Here is a 24,624-nt window from a genome sequence, read left to right on the forward strand (position 1 = left end):
TGCCTAGATATCCCTCTCGCGAGGCATCTTGTATCTGTACCAGAATACTGCATTGGTGTACATCGCTGGACAGAACAGCTAGTCAACGACTGACTCTTTCCCGGCAGCAGAAGCATGACTTACCCATGGCATAAGCAGAAAACATTTCTGCGTCCCTGTGTCCCTGGGGGTCTCCATCTTTAGCCCCTTCCTCACCGCTGGCGATTTTCCTCATGCATTGAACATCCGTCGAGACGATGCCGCCGTCGCACTGCACGTCAACTAGCACAGTGTCAGTAAGAAGGTGCAAGGGTCTTAAGGCCCAAAGCCGAAGACGGAAGAAACATACTCAACGTGTTCTGGCCACCCACAAACGCCTGGGAGTGCGTTGACTCGTGGATCATCGTCGCCGTCAAAAAGTTCCCCAGCCACATCATCCCCCTACTAAATCCGATCTCGGCGTTGACCTCTGGTGACGCCAAGAGTGTGTCTATTGCCTGTATCTGCCTTTCACTCGGATCTTCCCCGATCTTGACATGCAGGTCACGGTAATGGATTCCCTGCGCTATCCGATCATCGTTGAACGCAATCCACCGTTCGAACTCCGCCGGGCAGAAGGTCATTGTCTCCTCGACGAGTCCCATGCGTGGGTGACTCACGTACGCCTTGATTCCTTGTCTTGCAGGTACTAGACCGAATCGATAATGCGTTGGGCCGCGACGGAGTGGACAGACATCTTTCCGTGGCACCCAGACCTCCTTCCTGTTCATTTCGAACCCTTCTGTTTCGAGGAGCTGATACATTGTACCCAATTGGGTATTGAGCCCTGCGGTTGTGTCAGTTAGCCTTTTGCTTCCTTACTCCTGTAGGAGGATTCCGGCCCGTAAAGGCTGTACTTACAATTTTGTTCCCCGGGGTGAGCTGGTCAGAGTTAGCTTTTGGATTGGAACTTGGCTGGGGAGTTGCTCAGGAGAGCCAGTAGAGATGATAACGAACCCTCCGCGTATGTGCGCCCCTGGCTGTCTTGAGCAGACAGATATTCCTCCTCATTACAATAAATCCGAACATACGGGATACCATCACGCAGCCATGGCACGCTTTGCCCAGCAATATAATTGTCGTACTGCTTCACGAGCGACTTGGCAAGGTCCCTTGTCCCTTTGATCTTTTGTAGCCCTGCCTTATCCTTGGCCGCCGCTTTTGGGTCAGTCCACCTTAGCTGCGAAATAAACTGTGAGTACGTTATGAATGCATTGTGCTCGTCGAATGTGCGCTTGGATTTTTCGTCCTTGCTCTCCTTGAGTCGGCCAGAGCCGTCCTCGTTGTAGAGGCTGATGGCAAGCTCGAGGTGGTCCACTGCGTTACTGATCTGGTTGCAGCCGTTAATGAACCGGAATTTGCATATATAGATAGCCGGCCGGTAAGGTGAAAATGGAAGACCGGGTCGCCACTTACAATTTCTCTTGCGTCGTGGATTGCCTGGGTGAGATGCACCGAGAATCGCTGATCGCTGCAACTGAAGAAGACCTCGCGCTTCTCAAGAACTGCTCGAGCCACCAGGGCGTCATTAACAGGTCCAAAGACGGTGTCATTGCCATTTCCTAGAGCTGGGCTGGCCGGGGCAGCATAGCTGACACCAGCTAGCAGGAGCCCCAGCCACACGGAGAGGGAGAGCAACTTCATTGAAGCAGTCATATAAACGAACATGGATATTCAAGAAAGACAAACACCCATAGCATCCAGCTCCGGGGCATCCTTTCTAATAGTACATGATAATCACCTACCCATTTCCCTCGGGGGACCTGAAATGACCCTCTTCGCTTCGCTTCGTCTCGCGGCCCTCGCCAGACCTTCCCGTGTCTATGAGGCTGTTGCGCCTGGGTTAATTTCCAATTCAAGCCTGATCTACCTCGTCGTGAAGGCTCTTTCTATCTTGTAGGACCGAGGCTACATTGGCAATGTTTTGGACTCTGCTTGAAACCACTACTGTATGTACTAGCAGTGGATGTATCCTTGCTGTTTCCTTAATTGGGGGCCAGGCAGTGTTTCCCACGTCCTGTGCCTTGTACAGTGGATTAATGGATATACCGCTGATCCAATTGAATGGTTCCCAACATGTCAATCCACGGTGACGGCGTTATCACATATGGGCTAACGCAGGAGAACGCCTGCGCCGCCCGATGCCGGTACGGGGCAAGTCCGGATAAATTTGATATACTGGTGGGTTTTACAACAATAATAGTGGAGACGAAGCTTCGTCTCAAGTGACACCTTGTTTCATTGACCAAAAGAGGCTTGGTACCTGATCCGGTCTTGACCGAGATTTCAGGGTAGGGCTCAGCTTCAACATGCGGGAAGCTGAATCGGGATCAACATGCATCGGACGACGTGGGCGGAGTCGAGCGGCTTTTATGAACAGCAGTATCTATCATTCGCTCGATCGAATGTTTCAGGGACTCGCGCCAATCCCTTCTCGTCTAGGAATAAGGTAGTCAGTGGTGGACCAGCTACAATACTCTGCTCCCACGCCTTAACTCCTAGGGCAAGTCACACCTGTCGATCCTGATCTTAATGTTCAGCCTTTGCGGTTTGCACGGTCCACGTCGTAGTCTAATTATGCATCTTTGCAGTGCCGCAGGGGCGCTTCGCCGATCGGTTAGCCGAGAGCCGTCTTACTCGTCCTGTAGGCACCAGATCTGCCCAAGCCAGAGTATAGTGGGCATCTGCGGTCTCGGGCAACCTCCTACGTTTAGCATGTATCCGTGATAGTTTTCTTCCACTTTCACAGTTTCTGGGCTATACGGGACCCATTTCCGTGTCTCGTGTCTATGCAATTCCTCCGCGGCAAAGGGCAGTACAGCAAGCCGTGGGTCTACAGTTCTTTCTGGCCCAGTGGCAGTTTGGGGGTAGTTCGACTGCTCTACCCTAATGAGTGAAAGAAGCCTCCCTCCAGTCCCTCCCTGTACTTGATATAAAACCACTTTCTCTTCTCTATTCAGCAGACCGGACCTCTCTATTCCATTTACTTTCCTCCCTCTACTTCTTTTTAAGTCATCCTGTCCACTATGGCATGGCCCAGTCTAAGGACAGCATCAGCGTTGCTGTGTGCGTTCCTGACATTCGGCACACCGGGCTCAGCTCTGAACTCTGATGTATTCCTTTCAGAGCTCAACCGTTGTCCAGCAACGTGTCCAAGCCGAAACCCTCAAGACTGGACGGCCTATGCCTCCTTCGACCGGCTGGCGTTGTGCGATGAACCGATGTTTTTTGACTTTGCGATTCACACTCCGGTTAATGACGCTTCCAGGAGCCTGAAGTTCCGTGCTTGCACAGCTAGGAATGGCTTGAATGAAAGCAGCAACGTCAAGGCTACCGGTGACTCGGTTGATTCGGTATACCATAGCAGCCATGTTCGCGAGAGCAAGGTTACCATGCAAATCACTGAGCATGTTGCCGCTCAAAATACCGAGGGTGTCTTATCCAGAGATACCAGCCAGCAAGCCCGCGCCGCCCTTGAGCATGTCCAAGAGTACCTAGAGGCAGGCACAGACTGCACTAAGAACATCATGCTGGGCTACTACAACGGAGTGATTGTCGGTGTCTACACAGGCCAGGCACTTGGAAAAGCCACAGCGCCCTCGGGAACCGGTGAACTCCTGTCTAGGCTTGATAAGACTTCCTCTACCACCGTCCTACAGCTCTGCGGCAACCAGCGTGATGCAGACCACATCCTTGGTATTGCGGTCTCGCCTGTCGCAGATCTATCCTCCGTACAGAAAGCACTGGTTTCGTGGAGTAAAGGCAACTGCTCGAGCGGCAGCGGTAGAGGTGGCGGCAAAGTAAGCTCGGTGTCACTCAGTGCCTGGGAGGTACCACAACGTCAAGCAGGATCCCACTCTGTGCCGTCAAACTCTACGTCAAGCTCTACGACGACCTATACATCCTCCCGGACGCGGGGCCCCATGGTTCGCGACGGCACAAAGTACTGCAAAAAGAAGACGGTGGCCTCCGGCGACACCTGCACATCCCTCGCCAAAGACTGTGGCATCTCCCTCAAAGAGTTCTACAAATACAACTCCAAAGACACCTGCGATGACCTCAAGGCCGACTCAAAGGTCTGCTGCACAGCTGGCTCACTAACGCCGCAGCCATACAGCAACGGCACTTGCTATACATACACGACCCAGACCGACGACAATTGCTACAAAATTGGCGTCGACTGGAGCTTAACAGCCGACGACCTGGCAGACTTCAACGACGGCACGACCTGGGGCTGGACTGGCTGCGACGATCTTGCTGCCGGGCAGAACATCTGCCTCAGCAAGGGTAGCCCTCCCATGCCAGCTGCTCTCCCCAACGCCATTTGCGGGCCGCAAGCCCCAAATACAACCGTTGACGGGCCCATCGAGGACGCGCAGGACTTGGCTTCGCTGAACCCGTGCCCTCTAAATGCATGTTGCAATATCTGGGGCCAGTGCGGTATCGACTCGACCTTTTGTACGAAGTCCAAAGGGCCGACGGAGAATCCTGGCACGTCGAAGCCTGGGGTCTTCGGGTGCGTCTCAAGCTGTGGGACGGATATAGCAAACAATGATGAAGGGCCCGGTGAGTACCAGCGCGTTGGGTATTACGAGACGTATAACTGGGACCGGAAGTGTCTGCATATGCGCTCCGAGGGGGCGAATACGCTGGATTACACGCACTTGCACTGGGCGTTTGCATCGATAGGTGAGGATCTATCGGTATACGTTAATGACACCCATAAACAGTGGGATGCATTCATGGGGTTAAAGGACGTCAACAAGATTGTGTCCTTTGGCGGATGGGGGTTCTCAACCGAGCAGGCTACCTACGATATTCTTCGTAAGGCTATGGAGCCTAAGCAACGCGACCAGTTTGTTAAGAATCTGGTTGCCTTCGCCGAGGAGACTGGCATAGATGGTATTGATATAGACTGGGAGTATCCGGGTGTGAGTATTTCTCCCTAACTCTTTTTTTTCGGTGGCAATCTCTAATCGCCTAAAGGCCCCTGATATCCCTGGTGTTCCGGCTGGTCTAAAGTCAGACGGGCCCAACTACCTTGCCACGCTGAAAGCTCTTCATGAGAAGCTGCCAGACAAGTATTCCCTTTCGATTGCGGCTCCGGCTTCGTACTGGTACCTGAAGGCTTTTCCAATCAGTGATATAGCGGAGGTTGTTGACTATATTGTGTACATGGCCTACGACCTTCACGGTAGGCCTACTCCCCTTCTCAAAATCTTAGATATAGCACTAACATACCCTTTTCTGATGGGCAGGCCAGTGGGATTTTGATAATGCGTTCGCACAGTCCGGCTGCAAGGGTGGTAACTGCCTTCGCAGCCATGTAAACGAGACCGAGGTGAACCAGGCGCTCTCCATGAGTACGTTCCCCATACTTTGGGCATTGTCCTTAGCTTCGACTTACTAACATGCTGTTCACAGTCACCAAGGCAGGCGTCCACTCGAACAAGATCATGGTCGGGGAGTCGAGTTACGGGCGCTCGTTCAAGATGGCCGACGCAGGATGCACCGGTCCAGACTGCTTCTATATCAGTACGTCTGATGGGAATTCAGCTGCGAAGCCAGGTCGGTGCACAAATACTGCCGGATATATTGCGGATGCAGAGATCAAGGAGATTATCTCGCGAGGTGGCGACTCCGTAAAGACTTGGTATGATAATGAGACGGCTTCGGACTATATGGTTTATGACGGTGAGTTTGTTGCACATCGTGGTCTCTCATTTGGTCAAAGCACTTTACTGACTGACTTTATATGGCAGACCTGGAATGGACGGCGTACATGGGATCTAATACCAAACAGGCCCGGCGAGACACATGGAAGAAGCTTAACTTTCGAGGCACAATCGACTGGGCAGTAGATCTGCAGCAGTTCAGTATTGCTGATGCTGTTGGCGAAACGGGGAACTACAACGAGTCTTCCTGCGTCAATGTCTTTGACAATATCATCTGGGACTGGGAGAACCCCGTCATGGAAGCGCCTGTTGGCTGTACCAATCTCATCCAGGCATCGCCACTTGCAACGACAGTGACACGCACTGCGTACACCACGCTGAGCCTTGTCTCTGGAAATTCGCTCAGCACGACCGTCGTGTCCACTGCCTTCCCAATATCCGAGGTCAATTACCAGCCGTTTACCATTGCCTCTACCGACACGGAGTCCGGTACCGTCCTCACATACAAGCCTGTACCTCGTGTAACTCCCAACCCGTTGAGTGTCACGGTGCCAAACGGTTGGACGATCACCTCCCCCAGTGGCGAGGTTGATGGCCCAACCTCGACTACGAGTCTAATCGGGGCTTCAACTACATATGACACTACCACTACCACTACTACTACTACAGATGACAGTGGGTTCCTTTGGGTCGTCACCTGGAAGCCGACAATAAGCTACAGCCTTCCATCAATTATCAAGCCCAAGCCCCTTGCTCCTACTACCATTCCCGAAGACGACAACTCTCCAACTCCCACCCCGAAGCCCGGCGTCATCGACTGCGTCGATACCAGCTGCACAGTTGGGCCGGACTGTACGGATGACGACTGCACCCGCGGCGGAGACTGTACTGGACCCGGCTGTACTCGCGGCGGAGACTGCACCGGCCCCAGCTGCATCCGAGGCGGAGGATGTACCGGGGAGAACTGTGAAGAGGGAGGCGGCTGTTCAGGAGCCGACTGTATCTCTGGAGGAGGCTGCTCTGGACCCAACTGCCGCCAGGGAGGTGGGTGTAAAGGCGACAAGTGCAGCTCCGGCGGTGGCTGCGTCAATACAGCGCTCAAGCAGTGCAGCCCTGGTCCTTGCTCTGGTCCCGGTTGCGGCCCCGATCCCAACTGTCCTGGCTGCGATAATCAAATCGTCATTACCGTCCAGCCATCACCACCAAGTAATGGTCCGAGGCCGACGCCGAAACCGACCTGTCTAACGAACTGCCCGACCCTTAGTCCTTGCGAGGGCGGCGGCTCATCCTGCAACGAACCCTGCAATGTAAACAAATGTCCACCGAGCAGTATGCCAACGGACAAGGCCTGCACGAGCTTCAGCACCGCCAGCGACTGCACTGAGTTCGTCAGCAGTACCAAAGTCCAGACGTCGCCGGCCAGCTACTCGACCACTACACGGACGCGGTGCAGCAACACCGTCGACTGTGATGTCCAGGATATGACCGCCACAACGACTATAACCACAAGTGAAACCCCGGATCCCACGGCTACCGTGTTTGCCATTTATGACTTTATCCAGGAGAGTATGGACGATCAGGACGTGTTCGACAGCATTGCCTCTGAGTACGATGAGTGGGAGAAGACTGCAGATACGGCGTCGCCTACCACCACCACCACAACAACAACAAAGCCAAAGCCGGATCCAACACCGACTGCCGACTGCGCTTTCTGGGACAAAGGCTGGGGGTGGCACTACCAGATCTATAACATCAGGGGCTGGGTCGATGACGGCGGAGAGTCGCTGCACGACGAAGAAGACGGCTGCGCGACATTGACGGGCTGGGAATGGACCGAAGCAACAGACAACGAGGGTGCAATGGCCTCCTTCAACACGGACTTCTTTATGAAGGAGGGTTGCGTCGAGCGCGCGATCGTGTCTGCCGGGGGGCCGAAGATCCAGTGTGACGGGCAGCCGATTGACTGGTTTGATTCGAAGCACGCCGCGCCTCCTGAGCCGTCGTTGTCGTTGACGCCGGAGCAGGAGCAAGAGGCTATTGATGCTTATGGCGCTGATGGGCACATTCCGCAGGGGTCACCGCGTCCTACTTATACCCCGATGAACTGGGCCGCGGGGACTTCCGGGACTTCCCACAACGTCAGTACTTCTGCTGTGCCTAGAACGAGGTCACCTTGAGACTTGTCTTTTTCCATCTTAGCATTAAAAGTTCTAATTAATACAATTGTTCCCGCCATAGGGCACGGAGCAAGTATGCGGTGTATTCTTAAAGTGGACTATAAATAGGCTCCTCGCCCCGTCCGCCGTCCCGCGCCCCCGCTCTTTCAGCCTCATACATAAAATGACGTACGACGGAAGCATAGGACAACGGCTGTTCTATGTTGCTAGTTTTGGCGAGATTAATGCGCCAGGCGGAGAGTCGTTATGTTTTCTGACAAACGCTCAGCGGTAACACTCGGCAGACTGCCAATATATATAATTGGATACCCAACGTGGTTGAGAGCGACGATCCGATCGGAACAACGCACAGTATAGTCGTACTTTGAATGATTGGAACAGAGTAGAGAATCACGATTGCGGTCCCCAAGAGAAGGCATAGTGAAATTATGGTAGCATCGATAGAAGCGCCTAGGGGCTCTGTTCCAGGGGCGCAGCGTCCGTGCACGGGAAACACGGGGTCAGGATTCGTCGCCCTGCCTAATACGACCAATCAACACAGGCTCTGGTCCTCTAACAAAAAGTGAAGTCAGAGACTTGGGGCCCGAAGATCACTGTCCAGGAACACAGCCACGACTCCGCCCCTGAGGCTCCTGTGAAGGCATCTTTCGGCCTCGAACTTGTTTCTCGCAGCGGTGATAGCTCTATCCTGTCATAACTATTAGCAGCATCCTATGATCATGGTGACCGCCAAAAAATTGCCAGATCTTGTGAATGACTCAAAATTGCTTGTCGAGCTGCATGAGACCCATGCTCACTACTTTAATATCTGCAACAACACCACTGGCCAGCTTCGCAGACGGGTATGGGAAAAGGAGACATGGACGAGGACGAAACGTCTCGGAGGAGGTGCAACTGGAGAGGTATGGCTGGAGGAATGCCATACAGGAGAGAAGACGGGCCAAGTGCGGGCAGTAAAGATCATTTCAAAAGGCAGCCATTTCGACGTTTACCAGGAGCTGGAAACCATTGCCAAATTTTCACAAAACACAAGCAAGGTCAGTACGTCTGGGTGATAATTTCCATTTACTAATGGTCCGCAGTATGAGGGCCTTTTTGTCAAGTCCCTGGGATGGTATGAGAACGACATATCAGTATTCCTGGTCATGGAGCATATCGAGCACGGCAACCTTGCATCCCATTTAACTCATCCTTTGTCAGAAAATGAAGCCAGGCAGATCACTGTCCAAATCCTGGAGGGCCTGGCATGCTTCCACGAAAACGAGTTTGTCCACCGAGACGTCAAGCCTGATGTTAGTCGAATTTGCTTCATTCATATAAATAATATATGCTAATTGTTATAGAACATCCTAGTTGCTTCGAAAGATCCCGAATGGTGGGTTAAAATCGGCGATTTTGGCTTCAGCAAACGGACGAGTGAGGATAACAGTCTGTATTCCTTTGTTGGGACCCAAAAATACTTTGCACCGGAAGTGCTAGGGCTCCTTCCTCATTGGGTTGATCCAGATACTGAAGCTGGCGGTAGATACCGTTGCACTTACCCCATGGACATGTGGTCTTTGGGAGTGACGGTATTTTACATGCTCTGCCATGACTACCCATTCCAAGGTAACAAGCTATTGGATTATCTCAGAGGCGCCCCCTTCCCCATCACACGGCTATCGCAACGGCGTATCAGCCAGGAAGGATGCGCGTTCATAAAGGCCCTCCTGGCTGTTGACCCGGAAAAACGGTTAACTGCGGCTGTCGCTTTGGAGGATACCTGGCTGAAGGGATATCGCAATGAAGTACCCTCGGGCTTGTCAGAGAAGATTCCTTCTGGGATATTGAATCGGTCTGCAGCACTGCCTTCCACGACAGACGCTTCAGCAAGCTGGCCAATGTCCAGCACATGGAGCCCGAGCAAGGAACAGGCTGTAAACTCAGTGGGTGCTATATCAGAGCCAGAAAGGATAGTGGGACCGCCAATAGAGGATTTGCATATTGGGAACCCTCAGCAAAAGGCTTTAGAGAAACTCGGGGCTCTTCATAACAGCGGACTCCGATTCATCGCAGATAAGAACTACTCCCAAGCCGAAGATGTCTTCCAGCAAGCTGCTGATGGACGCAAAACGATTCTGGGCCCGCACCACAAAGACCGGGTGGAATCAATGCAGCAATTAGGGGTGACATATTTCTTCCAGCGCAGGTACCAGGATGCGCAAAAGAAACTGCAATTTGCCGTGGATGTACAGACCGACACTCTTGGAACGACTCATCCAAGCACGTTGACTTCAAGTTATTGGTTAAGTAGTTTGCATTTGGCTCAAGGCAACCTTGACGCATCGCAGGAGATTATCGAACGGACAATGGAAATACAAAAAGAAATTCTTGGTGCCCAAAACAAAGATACCATCAAGTCTATATACCTTTGCGGTCAAATATACTGTCAGCAGGAGAGATATGATGATGCTCTTAAGCTCTTCGAACAAGCAGCCGATTCTGTACCAGGAAATGACCACATAACCACATTTGAAGTCCATCAGTCACTTGCATTCTGTCTGTATAAGATGGAGAGATATAAAGAGGCGCAGTCAGTTTTGGAGCAGATAATACAAGCCTCTCCGTTAGCACCAGAGCTTGCTCGATCAGTGGATCTTCTCTTCGACGTTGGGCAATCACTTTACCAGGCGAAAAGATATACTGATGCTCAGAGTGCTTTCGAGAAAGTATCAGAGCATCGAAAAGAATTACTTGGGCCGTCCCACAAACAAACCGTCGATTCTACTCTACTCCTTACGTCCTCACTTCGCATGCAGCAGGGCAAGGTTACTCAAGCACAGGATACTCTCAATCAGCTTCTAATGATAGCTTCTACAACCACTAGAACATCTGCACTCGAGCAACTGCATGAGATTGGTGAGACACTCTGGTATACAGAGGCTTATGAGGACGCGTACTTCACCTTCCAAGAGGTGCTAGAAAAGCGCAGAGTGCTCCTGGGAAAGAAACACCGAGACACGCTGCGTTCGGGTGCTTGGCTGGGCCGTTCACTCCTCCGCCAAGGGCGATATGATGATGCTGCAGAGCTTCTTAAATCAATAGAAAATGACCAAGACGGCCTCAATCCGTACGGGCACCTCGAGACGACATATACTAGGCTATGGCTCAGCCTTGCGCTTCACTATCAAGGCCAAAGCAAGCTCGGACATACCTACATACTTCCCATTCATCAGATCTTTAAACGTAAACTAGGCGAGAGTCACAAAGATACAGCTATGTGTTTACGCTATACTGGTTCTTCATACGGCAAGGTAAAGGACTATTCCACAGCGGAGCGCATGTTCGACTCTGCCCTGTCCATTGCAAAAACCGTGTTTGGTTCAAAACATGAAGAAACCATAAGGACTCAAATCAACCTAGGGATAACTCTCTACTGGAGAAAATCCTATACCCGCTCACTCGAGCATTTCCACCCGGCTGCGGATGCGCAGACTGCGGTCCTTGGGGAATCGCATGAGGATACATTGGAAACCCTGTGTTGCATTGGCGCAACACTGGATGCATTGAAAAGATACAAGGAGAGTGAGCGCTACTTGAGATCGGTTGTAGACGGTAGAAAGAAGCTCCTTCGTGCCGATCATCCAGAGACGCAAACCGCTGAGAGGTTGCTGGGACTCTGTCTTGCGCACCAGGGTAGGTGGCGGCCAGCAGCAGACATACAGGAACAAATCCTCAAAACCAGGCAGGAGACCCTTGGGCATTTTAACGCAGCGACAATTCAAAGCAAACACGACGTGAAAAAATGCAGGAAGGCATTAGCAGGTCAATGGTTCATACCCCGGCCCGAACGCATGCAGTTGGATTACCGCCATTTGTAGCCTTCGTTCATACTCTTGGCTGATTCCGAATCAGCCTTGTCGTTTTAGTTTATGCTTCTGGCACTACCCCGCACTGAAATTTACTGCATTTATTTGTTTTCATTGTGAGGCTGCACCTCCAAAGTTGCTTCAACAACTTGCCTGTACCCATAACTTTTATAAACATTTAAGCCTCCTATTTGACTCTATACACTTTACCATGGCCGAACTAGCTCTCGGCATTGTTGGAGTCATAAGCTCGATCCAGGCATGCATGGAGTACGTGCGCTTTTCCTACCCCCTGACCACTACGCAAAACTAACATACATTATGCTGGGCGAGATCGTGGTATCAAAATACCGCACATTCAAGGACGCCGACTCCGAGATATACGAACGGGTGTTGACAATCGAAGCCACCTGGTCTAAAATCTCCCAGCAGCTGGACTTCCTCAATCGCATCTGTGGCAGTCTAAACCCAGAGCACCGAGACCTGCAGCAGCGAATTCTTCTGGCCTTCCACAATAAGCTCGAGCTTAGTGTGCTCGAGGTCAACAAACTCGAGCAGTCTTCATGCGCCAGTGGTGGTGCGCAACGGATACAAAGAGCGGCGAAATATGTTCTTTCTGTCAAGAAGCGCTTGGATTTGGCTATTCAACGTCTACAAGCATGGGCAGCGGAGTTTGATCCGACTTGGTGGTTGGTACTACGAATAGCTGATAAAGCTATTGACAGGGAAATAGATTCAGGCTCAAGCCAGAGCCAGAGTGAAGGTCCAGGTCATGACTCTGCTCCCAGTAATAAAAACTGCAGGCTTGAAGCCGCTCGACATATCAGAGATGCCCTGCAGGCAGACGAGCAATCTACAAAAGGCTTGTTCCTTAAAGAAGCAACATTGAACTCAGCAGACCGGTCTGATCTCCCATTTTCCACCTCGCAAATCATCACACTATCGGCCTCCGGAAAGCCAACCTCGTACGTATTGGACTCTGTCGACTGCACAATAGTAGAAGACGTCTCTGTCTTCGCGAAGAACGTGCGAGACCTAGCCCTAAGACTTGAAAAGATCGATGCAGCAGCCTTCCATCTTCTGCAATGCCATGGGGTCGCAAGAACCAGGGATCCAAGCACAAAGCGTGTGACCTCATTCAATTTCATCTTCAAGATACCGAAAGACTGCCACCATCACCAACCCCAAAGTCTGCGCTCCCTTCTCCTATCACAAACCAACCCATCTCTAACTGCGAGACTCGAACTGGCAAAGCAGTTGGCCACGGCACTCAGCTACGTCCATGTCCTGGATTTCGTGCACAAGAGCATCCGTCCTGAAACAGCTTTAGTCTTTAAAAGCCACAGCTCGGACTCTTCATCATTCACTCATGGATTCGGCCCATTATTCCTCGTGGGATTCAAAACATTCCGCACTGCAGACGGGAAATCTCTCCGTCTAACCAACGCCGACAGAATCGAGAACATGTACCAGCATCCAGAACGACAGGGTATAGACCCAAGCACAGACCACAGAATGCAGCATGACATCTACAGCCTAGGCGTGTGTCTACTCGAGATAGGGCTCTGGGAGTCGTTCGTTGCCGGTGATTCTTCATCGCCAATACTATTGTCTGAGCTTAGCTCGCCAGCCTATATCAAGGCACACTTCACGGCCCTGGCAAAAAAGCGTCTCCCGTCTGCTATGGGTGAGAAGTATACGGGTGTTGTTGTGAATAGTTTGACTTGTATGGAGCCTGATAATGTAGACTTTGGAGATGAGGAGGAATTTGAAGATGAGTTTGGGATCGGGATTGGGGTTAAGTATATTGAAAAGGTAAGTGCTTGACCTAATAAAGCGATTACTATTAGGATACATGCTGACTTTTTCCTACAGATTCTTTTGCAGCTTAATGAGATATCGTTATGAAGAGTGGTCTATTGGAGACTCACGGTACTTGCATGTTTCCACTATACAGTAATAATGAATCAGTATCAAGTTCACGCGCAGATAATTCTAGTATAACTATAGCCCAGCGCCCCTACTCAGATACACTCTTCCTCTTCAATCTTTCCTTGCCAGTGTCAGTATCACCTCGAGAGCCATATCCACCTCCCCCAGGTGTACATATCCGCAGCCGGTCTCCAGCCTTGACATAACACGACGCCTTCCCACCCACATTGATAACCTGTCCAGTATTCCTGATCCACAGATTCAAGCCCCTAGCAGCTGGCTCCCCACCCGCAAGTCCATATGGCTGGAAGACGCGCCGTTCAGAAAGAATCCCGGCGTGCATGTCAATAAGAAACTCGATTTCGCGAATAATCCCATCGCCACCCCTGAAATATCCATCCCCACCACTATCTTTCCGGAGACTAAACTGCCTCAGCAAGACAGGATACCGCCGCTCCAGCACCTCAGGGTCTGTTATACGCGTGTTCGTCATATGGCAATGGATGCCGTCCTCGCCAACCCAAGTCGGTCCAGCACCACTACCACCAGCGATGGTCTCATAGTATCCAAACCCGTCTTTCTGTCCAACCCCAAATGTAAAGTTCGCCATGCACCCGTTACTTGCGGCACAGACTTCGAAGGCCTTGAGGATAATGTCGACGAGGCGTTGATTGGTGAGTCCGTTTCCTGCTGCCACAGCCGCATCCTTTGTCGGTGCGAGGAGACTCCCATCTGGGATCGTGATGTTGACGGGGAGGAGGCAGCCCTGATTCAGAGGGATATCGCCGTCAACGAGACATCGGAGAGTGTAGATGATTCCTGCGTTGGAAATGGCTTTGGGGGCATTCCAGTTTCCTGCAGGGAGTATGTCAGTCATTGTATGTCCACTCGTCTACTCGTACTGAATGACTTACCATATGCTTGAGGGCTTGTTCCTGTGAAGTCAAAGTCGGCGCTTCCTGAGCTTGGATCGATTGTGATCTTCAGCCGAATACATGAACCGTCGTCCATGAAATCTTCCGTCTCGAAGACGGTTTGGCCTTTCTCTCTGACCATTTTCTGGAACAGCTCTCTAACGGCATTCTCGGAGGCTTTTTGCACCTCGCCCATGTATAACTGCCAGCATTTATTAGTCCTGTTGCTTCCCAAGACGTAACGAAAAACCTTACCAGGACAGTGTCCAGCGTATACTCCCGGATCAACAACCCGATAAGATTATTCCCTTTATGGTTCGCCGCCGTCTGGGCCTTGATATCGGTGATATTATCCTGGAACAGCCGCGCGCCCTCACATCCAGGATACCGGCCCGGCGCCGTCACCATAGCCTCATAAAGCCGTTCTTCCTGAAACTTCCCGTTTTCAATGATCTTGATACTCTCGATAACAGCCCCCTCTTCCCAAATCTCTTTCGAGGTCGCCGGCATAGACCCAGGGACGATTCCCCCAACATCAGCATGATGTCCCCTAGACGCAGTCCAGAATAGGATCTCCTTTCCTGCAGCGTCAAACACGGGGCTGATGACTGTTAAATCCGGTAAATGGGCACCACCAGCCGCGGGTGCATTGCTCAGGAACACGTCCCCGTCTTTGATATTCCCTGCCCAGTGCTGTATCTGCCATCTGACCGAGTTCGCCATACTCCCCAGCATCGCGGGTACATGCGGCGCATTAGCCACAAGTCCACCGTCCGCTGAGAATATCGCACAGCTGAAGTCGAGCCGCTCTTTGATGTTAGTGCTGACTGATGTCTTCTGAAGCACGCGGCCCATCTGTTCCGCTATTCCCATGAACCGGTTTGCAAAGACAGATAATCTGATGGGGTCGATGACGGTCTCTGAGTCCGTGGCTGGGGGGTTCTCAACGTCGATGACTAGCATGGATGAGAGGGCAGTTGCGGTGGCATTGGGCGTTATGACGACTGTCTGTGTCTGGTCGATTACGACAGCTGGGCCGCGGACTGTATGTCCGGCACTGATATCTTGTAGCTGGAACATGGGGACGTCGATGAGTCCTGTTTCGGTGAAGAACATGCGTGTGGTCTTGTTGGAGTGGACTTCCTGGGTTAGCTTTATAGATTCCAGCTCGCTCAGGCCGGCTGTATCGGTCGAGACGGTCTTCGCTGTTGTTCGGACACGGATGTCATCGATGATAATTTGTCGTCCTGTAGGAGTAAATCCGAACTCGTGGTGATGCTGGTCCGTGAACTTTGTGGCAAAGTCCCACGACTCGCTCGGTTTCTCGATCATAAGGGATGTATCACTCCCTTCGTATCGGAGGTTAAGGAAATAGTTCGATTCGATAGTCTTGCATGTTGGATCCATCTCCCGGATAGACTTGGTCGTCTTCGCCTCGAGTTCGTCAAACTCGACTCTTATATGCGGCTGTACTGGGCTCGACAGGATCTCAGAGCATGGCTTTCTTTCTTCCTGGGTTGTATCTGCGAGCGCCATCCCATACGCAGATAAAACGGATGAGTACTTGTGAATCGCGACCCTCGATATGCCCAGTGCCCGAGCAATATCACAAGCGTGCTGTCCTCCAGCTCCTCCAAAAGCAGCAAGGATATGGTCTGACGCTGCATACCCCTTGGCTTCAGTGAGTGCCCGAATCGGCCTGCACATTGTCTCGTTGGCCACCGTGATGAAACCGCTAGCTACCTCGTGTACACTGAGCGAGGTGCCCTGGTCACGATTGATCTCATGAGCCAGGGCTGCGAGTTTATCATAGGAAGCATCAACATCAAGCGGCTGGTCCTGCGCCGGTCCAAAAATAGACGGGAACCGCTCCGGCAGAATCCGCCCAAGGACCAGATTCGCGTCTGTAATAGTTGCTGGGCCTCCCTTACGATAACACGCAGGGCCAGGGTGGGATCCAGCGCTTTGAGGTCCAACGGCCAATATCCCCTTCCGCCATGCCAGCACGCTGCCGCCGCCGGCTGCAACGGTGTTGATATCAAGTTGTGGAACTTGCACAGAGACTCCGGCGGTGGTGGACTCGAAGACATGTTCCAGGGCTCCTGCATACCTGGATACATCTGTTGATGTTCCTCCCATATCGAACCCCACAACTGCCTTTGGGTTCTGGGCCGTATAGCAAGTGCATGCGTACCCTATCACACCTCCAGCTGGGCCAGATAGCAATGCCCTCAGTCCCGACAGTTTCGACGGGTGGACCAGCCCGCCGTCAGACTGCATGATCCGCCAGTTGACAGCCTGCAGACTCTTCGAGTCAACCCCGGTCTTGAACCCTTCGAGGTAGTTGTGGATCTCCGGCGTCAAGTAGGCATCTGTAACTGCGGAGTTCGCGCGGGAGAGCATTTTGATAGCTGGCGATAGTTGGCTGGAGATGGAAATCTGCGTGAACCCAATCCTCCTTGCTTCTTCGGCAACTGCCAGTTCATGTTCGGGGAATGTGTACGAGTGCAAGAAGCAGATTGCGATACTGCGGAATCCTTCGGCGAATGTCTCTTCGAGGGCTTGTTTGGTTACACCCATGTCGAGCTTCTCGAGGATTCGGATTTTTTCGCCTGATAGACCGACTACAACGTCGTCTGTTTTGGGGGTGGTGGTGTTGCCATTGGAGCCCCCTTTAGGCTGGTTATCTCCGGTTCTTCTATATGATGTCGAATCGTATAGAGTCACACGCTCAGGAACCTCCACGACTTTGGAGTAAAGCAAGTCGGGTCTCTTCACGTTCAGCGCAAACATATCTGGTCGGGATTGGTTTCCAATCTTGAGCAGGTCCTATTCATTCTGTTAGACAGGAAGGGAATCATATAGATGCTGAACTCACTCGAAATCCCCGAGTAATGAACAAGGCAGTTCTAGCACCTTGTCGCTCAAGCAAAGCATTCGTAGCGACTGTCGTTCCCATTCGCAAGGAACCTGGCACTCGTCAGTAAAGATTAGGGTTAATGTTTTCTGAACACACCTATACAGCTCATGTCCAACGGCACGCCTCTGGGAACACTGGTTCCAGTTGCCTCCTCCACAATCCTCCGTAGGGCTTCGATCGGGGCATCCTGGTAGTTCTTTGGGTCTTTGGATAATAACTTGAAGACCTTCTCGGTGCCATCGGGGTAGATGACAACGACGTCCGTAAATGTGCCACCGCGGTCTATAATACAAACCCGCTGTAAGCTATGGGAGATAAAATATTTAATCCATGCTGTCGTCTAAACTCACCTATTGAAACTTTGATGTCGCCGACTGGCGCTGTGTATCCGATCGATCCCATGTTGGGTGTTATTTTGGTGCAAACTTCTGCAGAAAACCGTCTACCACACACAACCACCTTGGCGTCAGTCGCTCTTATACCAGTTCTCTCCTGCTCCTGACTAGAGGACTTTGGGACGGGCATTCTCACAGACTGGGTCATTCTCCGCTCTCCGCACGATATCCGGATGAGAGCTCCGAAATGTCTTTCCGGGGGAGAGCCCCGAGTCCAAGCATCGGACGACAACGCCGACAGCGATAATGTATCTCATTGATAGTTACCGCAGTGGATCCACCGTGATAAGCCTGGTTTACCCTACCCCATGGGGGAAACGTCTCCAAATGCAGGTTCAAGCTGCCAATGGCTGCCGTGCCGTCCAGCGCGTCCACAGATAGCTCACGCTCGTCCCCATAAGCAGCCGAGATAACACGCATCAGATGATAATGTCCTTTGTCTTCGAGTATATAGTGGCAGCCGTCTTGCTCGCTATAAAACGGCTCTCTCATCCGTTATTTCGGCACTCTTCCACTCTATCTCCATACTGCCCCTTCCCAACCCGCTACGATGGGGTTCGCATTCAATACCAAAGACAATGCCACTCCACCTGAGGCGTTTAACTGGAAGCTCTTTTGGGTGATCTTTACTGCAGCCGGCGGATCGGTCATTTTTGGATATGACCTGGCCTTCATCGGTGGAGTGTTTTCTTTGCCATCTTTCATTCGACGATTCGAGCTCGAGAATAAAAACGCCAGTGCTATACAGGCTCATATGGTTAATACCTGTATATATCCCTATCTCCATGTTAATTGGGCCTTTCACTAATGCCTATACCATAAACAGTCCAGGGCGGTTGCTTCTTCGGAGTCATGCTGTTTTACTACTTCAACGAGCGATTTGGCCGTCGCTTCGCACTGATGGCCGCAGGCTGTGTCTTTAACCTTGGAGTGATAGTCCAGGTTGCGTGCCATGGAAATATACCTGTTTTCTATGTCGGCCGACTCATCAGTGGCTTTGGGATCGGGGGCACCACATTTGTCATACCGCAATATCTTTCGGAGTGTGCCCCTGCTTCTGCTAGAGGTGGTATCATTGGTTGTGTAAGTTCCTCACATATTTCCTTCTGACGAGAGTCTAACCTCTTTCATTAGTTTGAGATTGGAGTTCAGGTTGGCACAATCATAGGGTTCTGGATCAATTATGGCGTTGAGAAGAGTGTAAGCTGGAAACCGTCTCCTCTTGCACATAGACCCTAATTTCGAGTCCAGGTCGATCCAAACGGCGACAGACAATGGTTCATTCCTATAACCTTCCAGTTCATTCCCGCTACGCTCATGATAATCGGGCTCATATTCCTCTGCGAGTCGCCGCGGTGGTATTACACTCGAGAGCGTCGAGAAGAAGCACAAAAGTCTCTGGTCTGGCTCCGACAACTCCCTGTCGAGCATCCTTATGTTGCAGGTGAATTGGCAGACTACGAGAGGCAGATGGAGCATGAACTCCTGATCACATCGGCCTCGGGATTCCGGGCTGTGCTATCGGAAACGTTCAACAAGAAGATAATTCCCCGTCTTATTCATGGATGTCTCTTGATGATCTTCCAGAATAGCACTGGGATCAACGCCATGAATAACTTCTCGGTCACCTTCTTTCAGGTCATTGGGTTTCAGGGCTCTGTATGTCTTCCCTAATCTCCTATGTCAAGGAGGTACTGACTCTCCAGTCGGCGAAACTGTTCTCAACAGGAATATACGGCATCGTCAAGGGAATCATGGCGACCATAACATTCCTCTTCTTAGTAGACCGTTTTGGACGGCGGCCTCTTCTTTTCGTTGGCTCGGCCATGTGCGCATTCGCAATGTACTATGTGGCAGCCTACTCCTCAATAACCGATTCCTTCAACACCAGTCAAGACCAGAATGCAGCTAGTAACTCAGCTGCGGCATTCATCTACATATTCGGTGCTGGATATGTGAGCTACCCTGTTGTCTGTATTACTCCATCGAGAGATGCTAACATCAACCCAGTCCATCGGCTGGAACCTGCCCTGGATCATTGCAGCCGAGATCTTCCCAACACGCGTCCGGTCCTTCTGCATGGTCATGACAACATGCTCCCACTGGCTAGGCGAGTTCTACACTTCGTACGCGGTGACTTATATGTTCGCCAACATAACCTACGGGACGTTCCTCTTCTTCGGGTCGATGACTGTCCTTGGCGCAATATACATGTATCTGCTGGTGCCCGAAACCAATGGCGTGCCACTGGAAGACATGGATATTCTGTTTGAGGCTCACGGTCTTGCGCCGCAGAAGATGAAGGCTTATAGGGCTGCTAAAGCGGCGGGAGTTACGCATGTGTATGGGGATTCTGGGGTGAAGGCAACGTCAGTGTCTTCAGCATAGCTCTGTTTATGGATTTCCTGGTGATGTAAATAGGATGTCCAAAATGTACCATTTATCATTGTAGAAATTAAGCAACATCTTTACCATAATATACTATATTTATGCCTCAGGTGTAAATGTAACACGTGACCCGGGATCGGCGAAAGACTCCACCGCAGCAGTTAGGAACGAAGCAAGTCGGACACTCAAAGTCCAGTCCTTCTCCTCAACATCAAGCAAGAAGCGCACTCACTCGAGCTTCTGCCTCTTTAAACGCTTCAGGCTTTGTCTTTGGCCCGTTCCCCCGTGGCGGTGCTCATTCCTTCCGGATTGAGGGCTCCGATTGCCAATTGCCAATTCACTGCGCCTCGTTTCGCATTCTTCCGCGTCTGTCTCAAGATCGCTTGCCTAGGTCTTACCAACGGTTGATTTGTTGGCCTTTCCTGTCACTCTACGCCGCTTAGAACCGATATTCAACTCGTGCTTGTTTCTTTATAGATAGCGCCTGAGTGAATTCCCTTGTTTCCGCCTCCCTGCCATATCGCGCGCGTCTCCGCCCCCAAGTCCACATCTCCCAACTCCGATCCGCCCTTCGCATAGACCCCCCCGTTCCTCGAAGCGCATTTGCAACATCATGGCATCTCCAGCTGCTTTACCCCCGTTACCATTCAACCCTTCTAGGGTCCGATCCTACGTCCTCCGCCTGCCACTGTTCACACGGCTCGTTATCCTCGCTATAATCGTGTTTTGGTTGCTTGAGCTGCAAACCGTTTGGAGTGTTGTACAATGGGGTTCTGTGATCCCGGATGAGATGAATTTCCGTACCAGTATGTTGGCCGGCTTTATTGAATCGAAAATGGGGAATACTGACAACCCGCAGTGTACCGAACCAACACTTACCCGTTCATCCACACGGGTTTCTTCCATGCCTTGCTCAACCTGCTGGCTGTGACGCCTTTACTTGAGCGCTTCGAAGCTGAGCACGGAACTTTGACTGCTATTGCCTTGTTCATGGGACGTGAGTGGGATCCGTCAGACTTTGTTGGCTGACTCTCGTACTGATGTGCTTTTTTTTTTTTTCTAGCTCTCTCTACGTTCCCCGCGGGTATCTATATCTTGATTGAAAAGTTCATTCTGCATAGTAATAATGCCATTGTCGGTTCAAGGTGAGTGCCATGTCAGCTCATGGCTCGGCTAGCGACTGACGTTTGTTTAGTGTCTGGGTGTTTCTTCTTTTCGCTTCCGAGGCTATTAGGACCTTCAAGTCCAACCCCTACTTCAGGTATGTTACAAGAGCAGAAATTATTTAGGATTGCACTGACTGGTTCTAGTATTGGCAATTACAAAATCCCTACGTGGACTTCCCCACTGGTGGTGTGCGTGGTTGTCTCAATGCTAGTTTCCGACACGAGCTTCCTCGGCCACCTATGCGCTATCGCCATTGGGTATCTGCGTAAGTCTATCCGGCGTGGATATTTCGTTCTAAAACTAATACATAATATTTAGTCGGCCTCGGTTATCTGAAAGTGCTTGTTCCCCCTGAGAAGATCTTGAGATGGATCGAAGGAAAGCTGAACCTCCTGGGACGACTGCCGCACTACGTATCCGTCGACCAAAAGACATACGGTCGCTTTGGAGTCCTTCCAACCAGCGCCGCGCCTGCAGGTGAACGAGGAACGCCAATGTCGTTCGTCGGGTCGTCGCAGCGTCTGGGGACTGCATAAGACTGCGCTGCACAGACCAAAACATTCTCACTTCTTGTGCATATCTAACTATAAATATCGCATTGTAATTAGCCGTATAAGCTTCAGGGTGCTTAATTCCATAGAATAATGAATTATGGCGATGGTGATGCTGATGATTCTGTTTAGTATCAAGATGTGCAGCTGGTCTCTAGCGGCCAACGTAAATTTCCATGTGGAGAGCCGATCAGCTCGACCTTTCTCTCCCTCTCCCCTTCCCATGGACCAGAGTCCGTGAAGGCCTCAGAATCCATGGCTTTGAAATGTAAGTCTGCTTCTACCATCCCTTTATCTTCACCCCAAGCCCGACCCGACAGTTCCTACACCCCGTCCGCAATTGCTTCACCCCGGATTCCCCAAAGGCCACCTGAGCTCAATCAACACCAAACCGGATCGCATCACTAACAAGAACCAACAAACAGCCTCAATCCGCAATCTGCGGAACAACCCCACCTTCCTCTTCGTCCGGCTCCCGTACATCCTCTCGTTCCTGTGCATTGTCGCCGGCGTGATCTGGCTTTTCCTTCTGCCCCTCAACGACTACTCCCGCAGGACCTATATCTCCGAGAACGCGCTCTTGCCGGGCCAGGTCCATGCGTATTTTTCGGGTAGCGAGCAGCATATTTTTCGCGGGTATAAGAAGGAACTTGAGGGATTATTAGGGAGGAATGTTGGTAATAACGGTGGTGACGAGGTGCAGGGACAGGGAGAGGAACAGGAGCAGAAGAACGAGGAACGAACTCCGGTGTATGTTTGGAAAGAATCCCCCAATCCGTTCGCGGGAGCTACGACCAATCGGTTTTGCTGATTCTGGGTATAACGTCTAGGATCTCGGAGAAGATACAGTCGATCCTGAAAGCCAGCGGGCTGAAGGTCGCAACGCAGGGCTACGAGTATACCTCTTCAGGAATCACGCACCAGGGGGAGAACATCTATGCTATCATCCAAGCGCCGCGCGGAGACGCGACTGAGGCTATTGTTCTCGTTGCAGCTTGGAAGACCGTGGATGGCGAGTTGAATCTCAATGGGGTTACGCTTGGGCTGACTCTTGCAAGGTATTTCAAGCGTAAGTTTACTCGGACTCTGACAGATCTTGCTAGGATAGAACTACCTACTAACAAATGTGCTGTGCAGGCTGGTCTCTATGGTCGAAGGATATCATTTTCGTGTTTCCGCCTGATAGTAAGTCGGGCACTCAGGCGTGGGTGGACGCATACCATGATATGCAGCCGGATACTGTTCAGCCTCTGCCTCTGAAGAGTGGTGCTCTGCAGGGAGGTCTGGTGGTCGAGTATCCGTTCGACCACCGCTTCGAGAACTTGCACATTGTGTACGATGGAGTCAACGGTCAACTACCGAACTTGGATCTCTTCAACACTGCTGTCTCGATAGCCGGTGGGCAGATGGGGATCGGAGCCCGGCTACAAGAAATGTGGGAGCACAATGGCAAATATGAGAAGCGGCTTCAAACCATGCTGAGAGGGATGGTTAAACAAGGTCTCGGATACGCTGCTGGGGCCCATAGCAGCTTTATGCCGTACCATATCGACGCTATCACGCTTCAGACCAAGGGCAACGGCTGGCAAGATGAGATGGCGCTGGGCCGCACCGTGGAGGGTCTATGTCGCAGTCTCAATAATCTCCTGGAACATCTGCACCAGAGTTTCTTCTTCTACCTTCTCATGCAGACCCACCGGTTCGTCAGTATCGGTACTTACCTTCCCAGCGCCATGCTCATTGCTGGTAACTTCACCATCATGGCCATCGCCTTGTGGATACGAACTGGCTATTACAAGGGTCCCGTCGGCTCGTCAAAACCTGCCGCTGAGCCTCGCGATGAGAAAACAAGTGAAAAGGGGAAGACACCGCTCGTTCCTGAGGACCAAGTCTCGAATGCACAGGATCCTACCAGTACAGCTACGGAACGTCAGCTCGCGCTGCCACTCACGCTTGTCGTCGGTCTACACCTACTAGGTCTCGTCCCACTTTACATCTTCAACAATCTCTCTCATGAGGTCAGTCCACTCCATCAAACACTCGAGAAAAAAAAACACTCACACATGTACTAATCCTATACAGACCTACCCCCTTGCAACCTACACCTCAATAGCCACAAACGCCATCCTCCCACTAACCCTCGCCCCCCTCCTCTCCCGAAACACCACAACAGCACAACAAACCCACCTCATAAAATCCCTCTCCCTCCTCCTCCTGGGCCTCTTCCTCTCAACCCTTGCAACCCTCAACTTCAGTCTCTCCTTCATGATCGGCCTCCTCTGCGCCCCTCTATCCTTCGTGCACCGCTTCAGCACCGAATCAAAGCCTGTGCGCTACGCCCTCTCCAGCCTCACCCTGGTGTTCCTGAATATCCTCTCCCCGCCGATCGTTCTGCTGGCCGGGTGTGCGTATTTCGGGGCCGATGTTGAGACCGTCCTTACCGAAGCGGCGTTCGGGTGGGATGTTTGGGGCATGTGGACGCAGGTTGTTGTTTGGTGTGTTTGGTGGCCTGCTTGGGTTGTTGGTGGCGCGGTTGTGGGGAGTTCGCTGTTTTAAGTCCGTCCTCTTATTAAGACTACGCATTATTTGGTTTGTCCGTTGAGTATCGGTAATGTCAAGATAAAGTATTGATTTAGTAC

The 24,624-nt window shown here is 51.6% G+C and overlaps 8 protein-coding genes across 8 annotated transcripts; 6 read left to right on the forward strand and 2 right to left on the reverse strand.

The window, feature by feature from the left end:
- Window positions 1–3: 3 nt before the first annotated feature.
- On the reverse strand, window positions 4–1,662 carry APUU_60167A (uncharacterized protein; the record flags this gene model as incomplete). Its single annotated transcript, XM_041706981.1, has 6 exons — window positions 4–65; window positions 124–261; window positions 329–805; window positions 880–900; window positions 976–1,348; window positions 1,435–1,662. 6 exons carry the CDS (start codon window positions 1,660–1,662, stop codon window positions 4–6), a joined length of 1,299 nt encoding a protein of 432 aa, XP_041559313.1.
- Window positions 1,663–3,044: 1,382 nt separating this feature from the next.
- APUU_60168S (uncharacterized protein) lies at window positions 3,045–7,870 on the forward strand (the record flags this gene model as incomplete). The annotated part of the gene is made up of 5 exons (XM_041706982.1): window positions 3,045–4,949; window positions 5,005–5,212; window positions 5,277–5,381; window positions 5,443–5,712; window positions 5,781–7,870. 5 exons carry the CDS (start codon window positions 3,045–3,047, stop codon window positions 7,868–7,870), a joined length of 4,578 nt encoding a protein of 1,525 aa, XP_041559314.1.
- Window positions 7,871–8,583: 713 nt separating this feature from the next.
- Window positions 8,584–11,730, forward strand: APUU_60169S (uncharacterized protein; the record flags this gene model as incomplete). The annotated part of the gene is made up of 3 exons (XM_041706983.1): window positions 8,584–8,907; window positions 8,953–9,162; window positions 9,214–11,730. The coding sequence occupies 3 exons, from the start codon at window positions 8,584–8,586 to the stop codon at window positions 11,728–11,730; spliced, it is 3,051 nt and encodes a 1,016-aa protein (XP_041559315.1).
- Window positions 11,731–11,979: 249 nt separating this feature from the next.
- Window positions 11,980–13,626, forward strand: APUU_60170S (uncharacterized protein; the record flags this gene model as incomplete). The annotated part of the gene is made up of 2 exons (XM_041706985.1): window positions 11,980–13,533; window positions 13,594–13,626. 2 exons carry the CDS (start codon window positions 11,980–11,982, stop codon window positions 13,624–13,626), a joined length of 1,587 nt encoding a protein of 528 aa, XP_041559316.1.
- A 112-nt stretch (window positions 13,627–13,738) lies between these two features.
- On the reverse strand, window positions 13,739–17,886 carry APUU_60171A (uncharacterized protein; the record flags this gene model as incomplete). The annotated part of the gene is made up of 6 exons (XM_041706986.1): window positions 13,739–14,505; window positions 14,565–14,766; window positions 14,820–17,393; window positions 17,443–17,534; window positions 17,581–17,766; window positions 17,835–17,886. 6 exons carry the CDS (start codon window positions 17,884–17,886, stop codon window positions 13,739–13,741), a joined length of 3,873 nt encoding a protein of 1,290 aa, XP_041559317.1.
- Window positions 17,887–18,429: 543 nt separating this feature from the next.
- APUU_60172S (sugar porter family MFS transporter) lies at window positions 18,430–20,267 on the forward strand (the record flags this gene model as incomplete). Its single annotated transcript, XM_041706987.1, has 6 exons — window positions 18,430–18,646; window positions 18,706–18,962; window positions 19,014–19,079; window positions 19,131–19,538; window positions 19,586–19,834; window positions 19,890–20,267. 6 exons carry the CDS (start codon window positions 18,430–18,432, stop codon window positions 20,265–20,267), a joined length of 1,575 nt encoding a protein of 524 aa, XP_041559318.1.
- Window positions 20,268–20,880: 613 nt separating this feature from the next.
- On the forward strand, window positions 20,881–21,970 carry rbd2 (rhomboid protease family protein RBD2; the record flags this gene model as incomplete). Its single annotated transcript, XM_041706988.1, has 6 exons — window positions 20,881–21,073; window positions 21,127–21,264; window positions 21,331–21,412; window positions 21,463–21,528; window positions 21,578–21,699; window positions 21,753–21,970. 6 exons carry the CDS (start codon window positions 20,881–20,883, stop codon window positions 21,968–21,970), a joined length of 819 nt encoding a protein of 272 aa, XP_041559319.1.
- Window positions 21,971–22,240: 270 nt separating this feature from the next.
- On the forward strand, window positions 22,241–24,541 carry GAA1 (GPI-anchor transamidase subunit GAA1; the record flags this gene model as incomplete). Its single annotated transcript, XM_041706989.1, has 5 exons — window positions 22,241–22,253; window positions 22,411–22,735; window positions 22,816–23,054; window positions 23,123–24,003; window positions 24,068–24,541. The coding sequence occupies 5 exons, from the start codon at window positions 22,241–22,243 to the stop codon at window positions 24,539–24,541; spliced, it is 1,932 nt and encodes a 643-aa protein (XP_041559320.1).
- Between the last annotated feature and the right edge of the window lie 83 nt (window positions 24,542–24,624).

The sequence above is a fragment of the Aspergillus puulaauensis genome, chromosome 6 (genome assembly GCF_016861865.1).
Source record: "Aspergillus puulaauensis MK2 DNA, chromosome 6, nearly complete sequence".
Taxonomy (NCBI): domain Eukaryota; kingdom Fungi; phylum Ascomycota; class Eurotiomycetes; order Eurotiales; family Aspergillaceae; genus Aspergillus; species Aspergillus puulaauensis.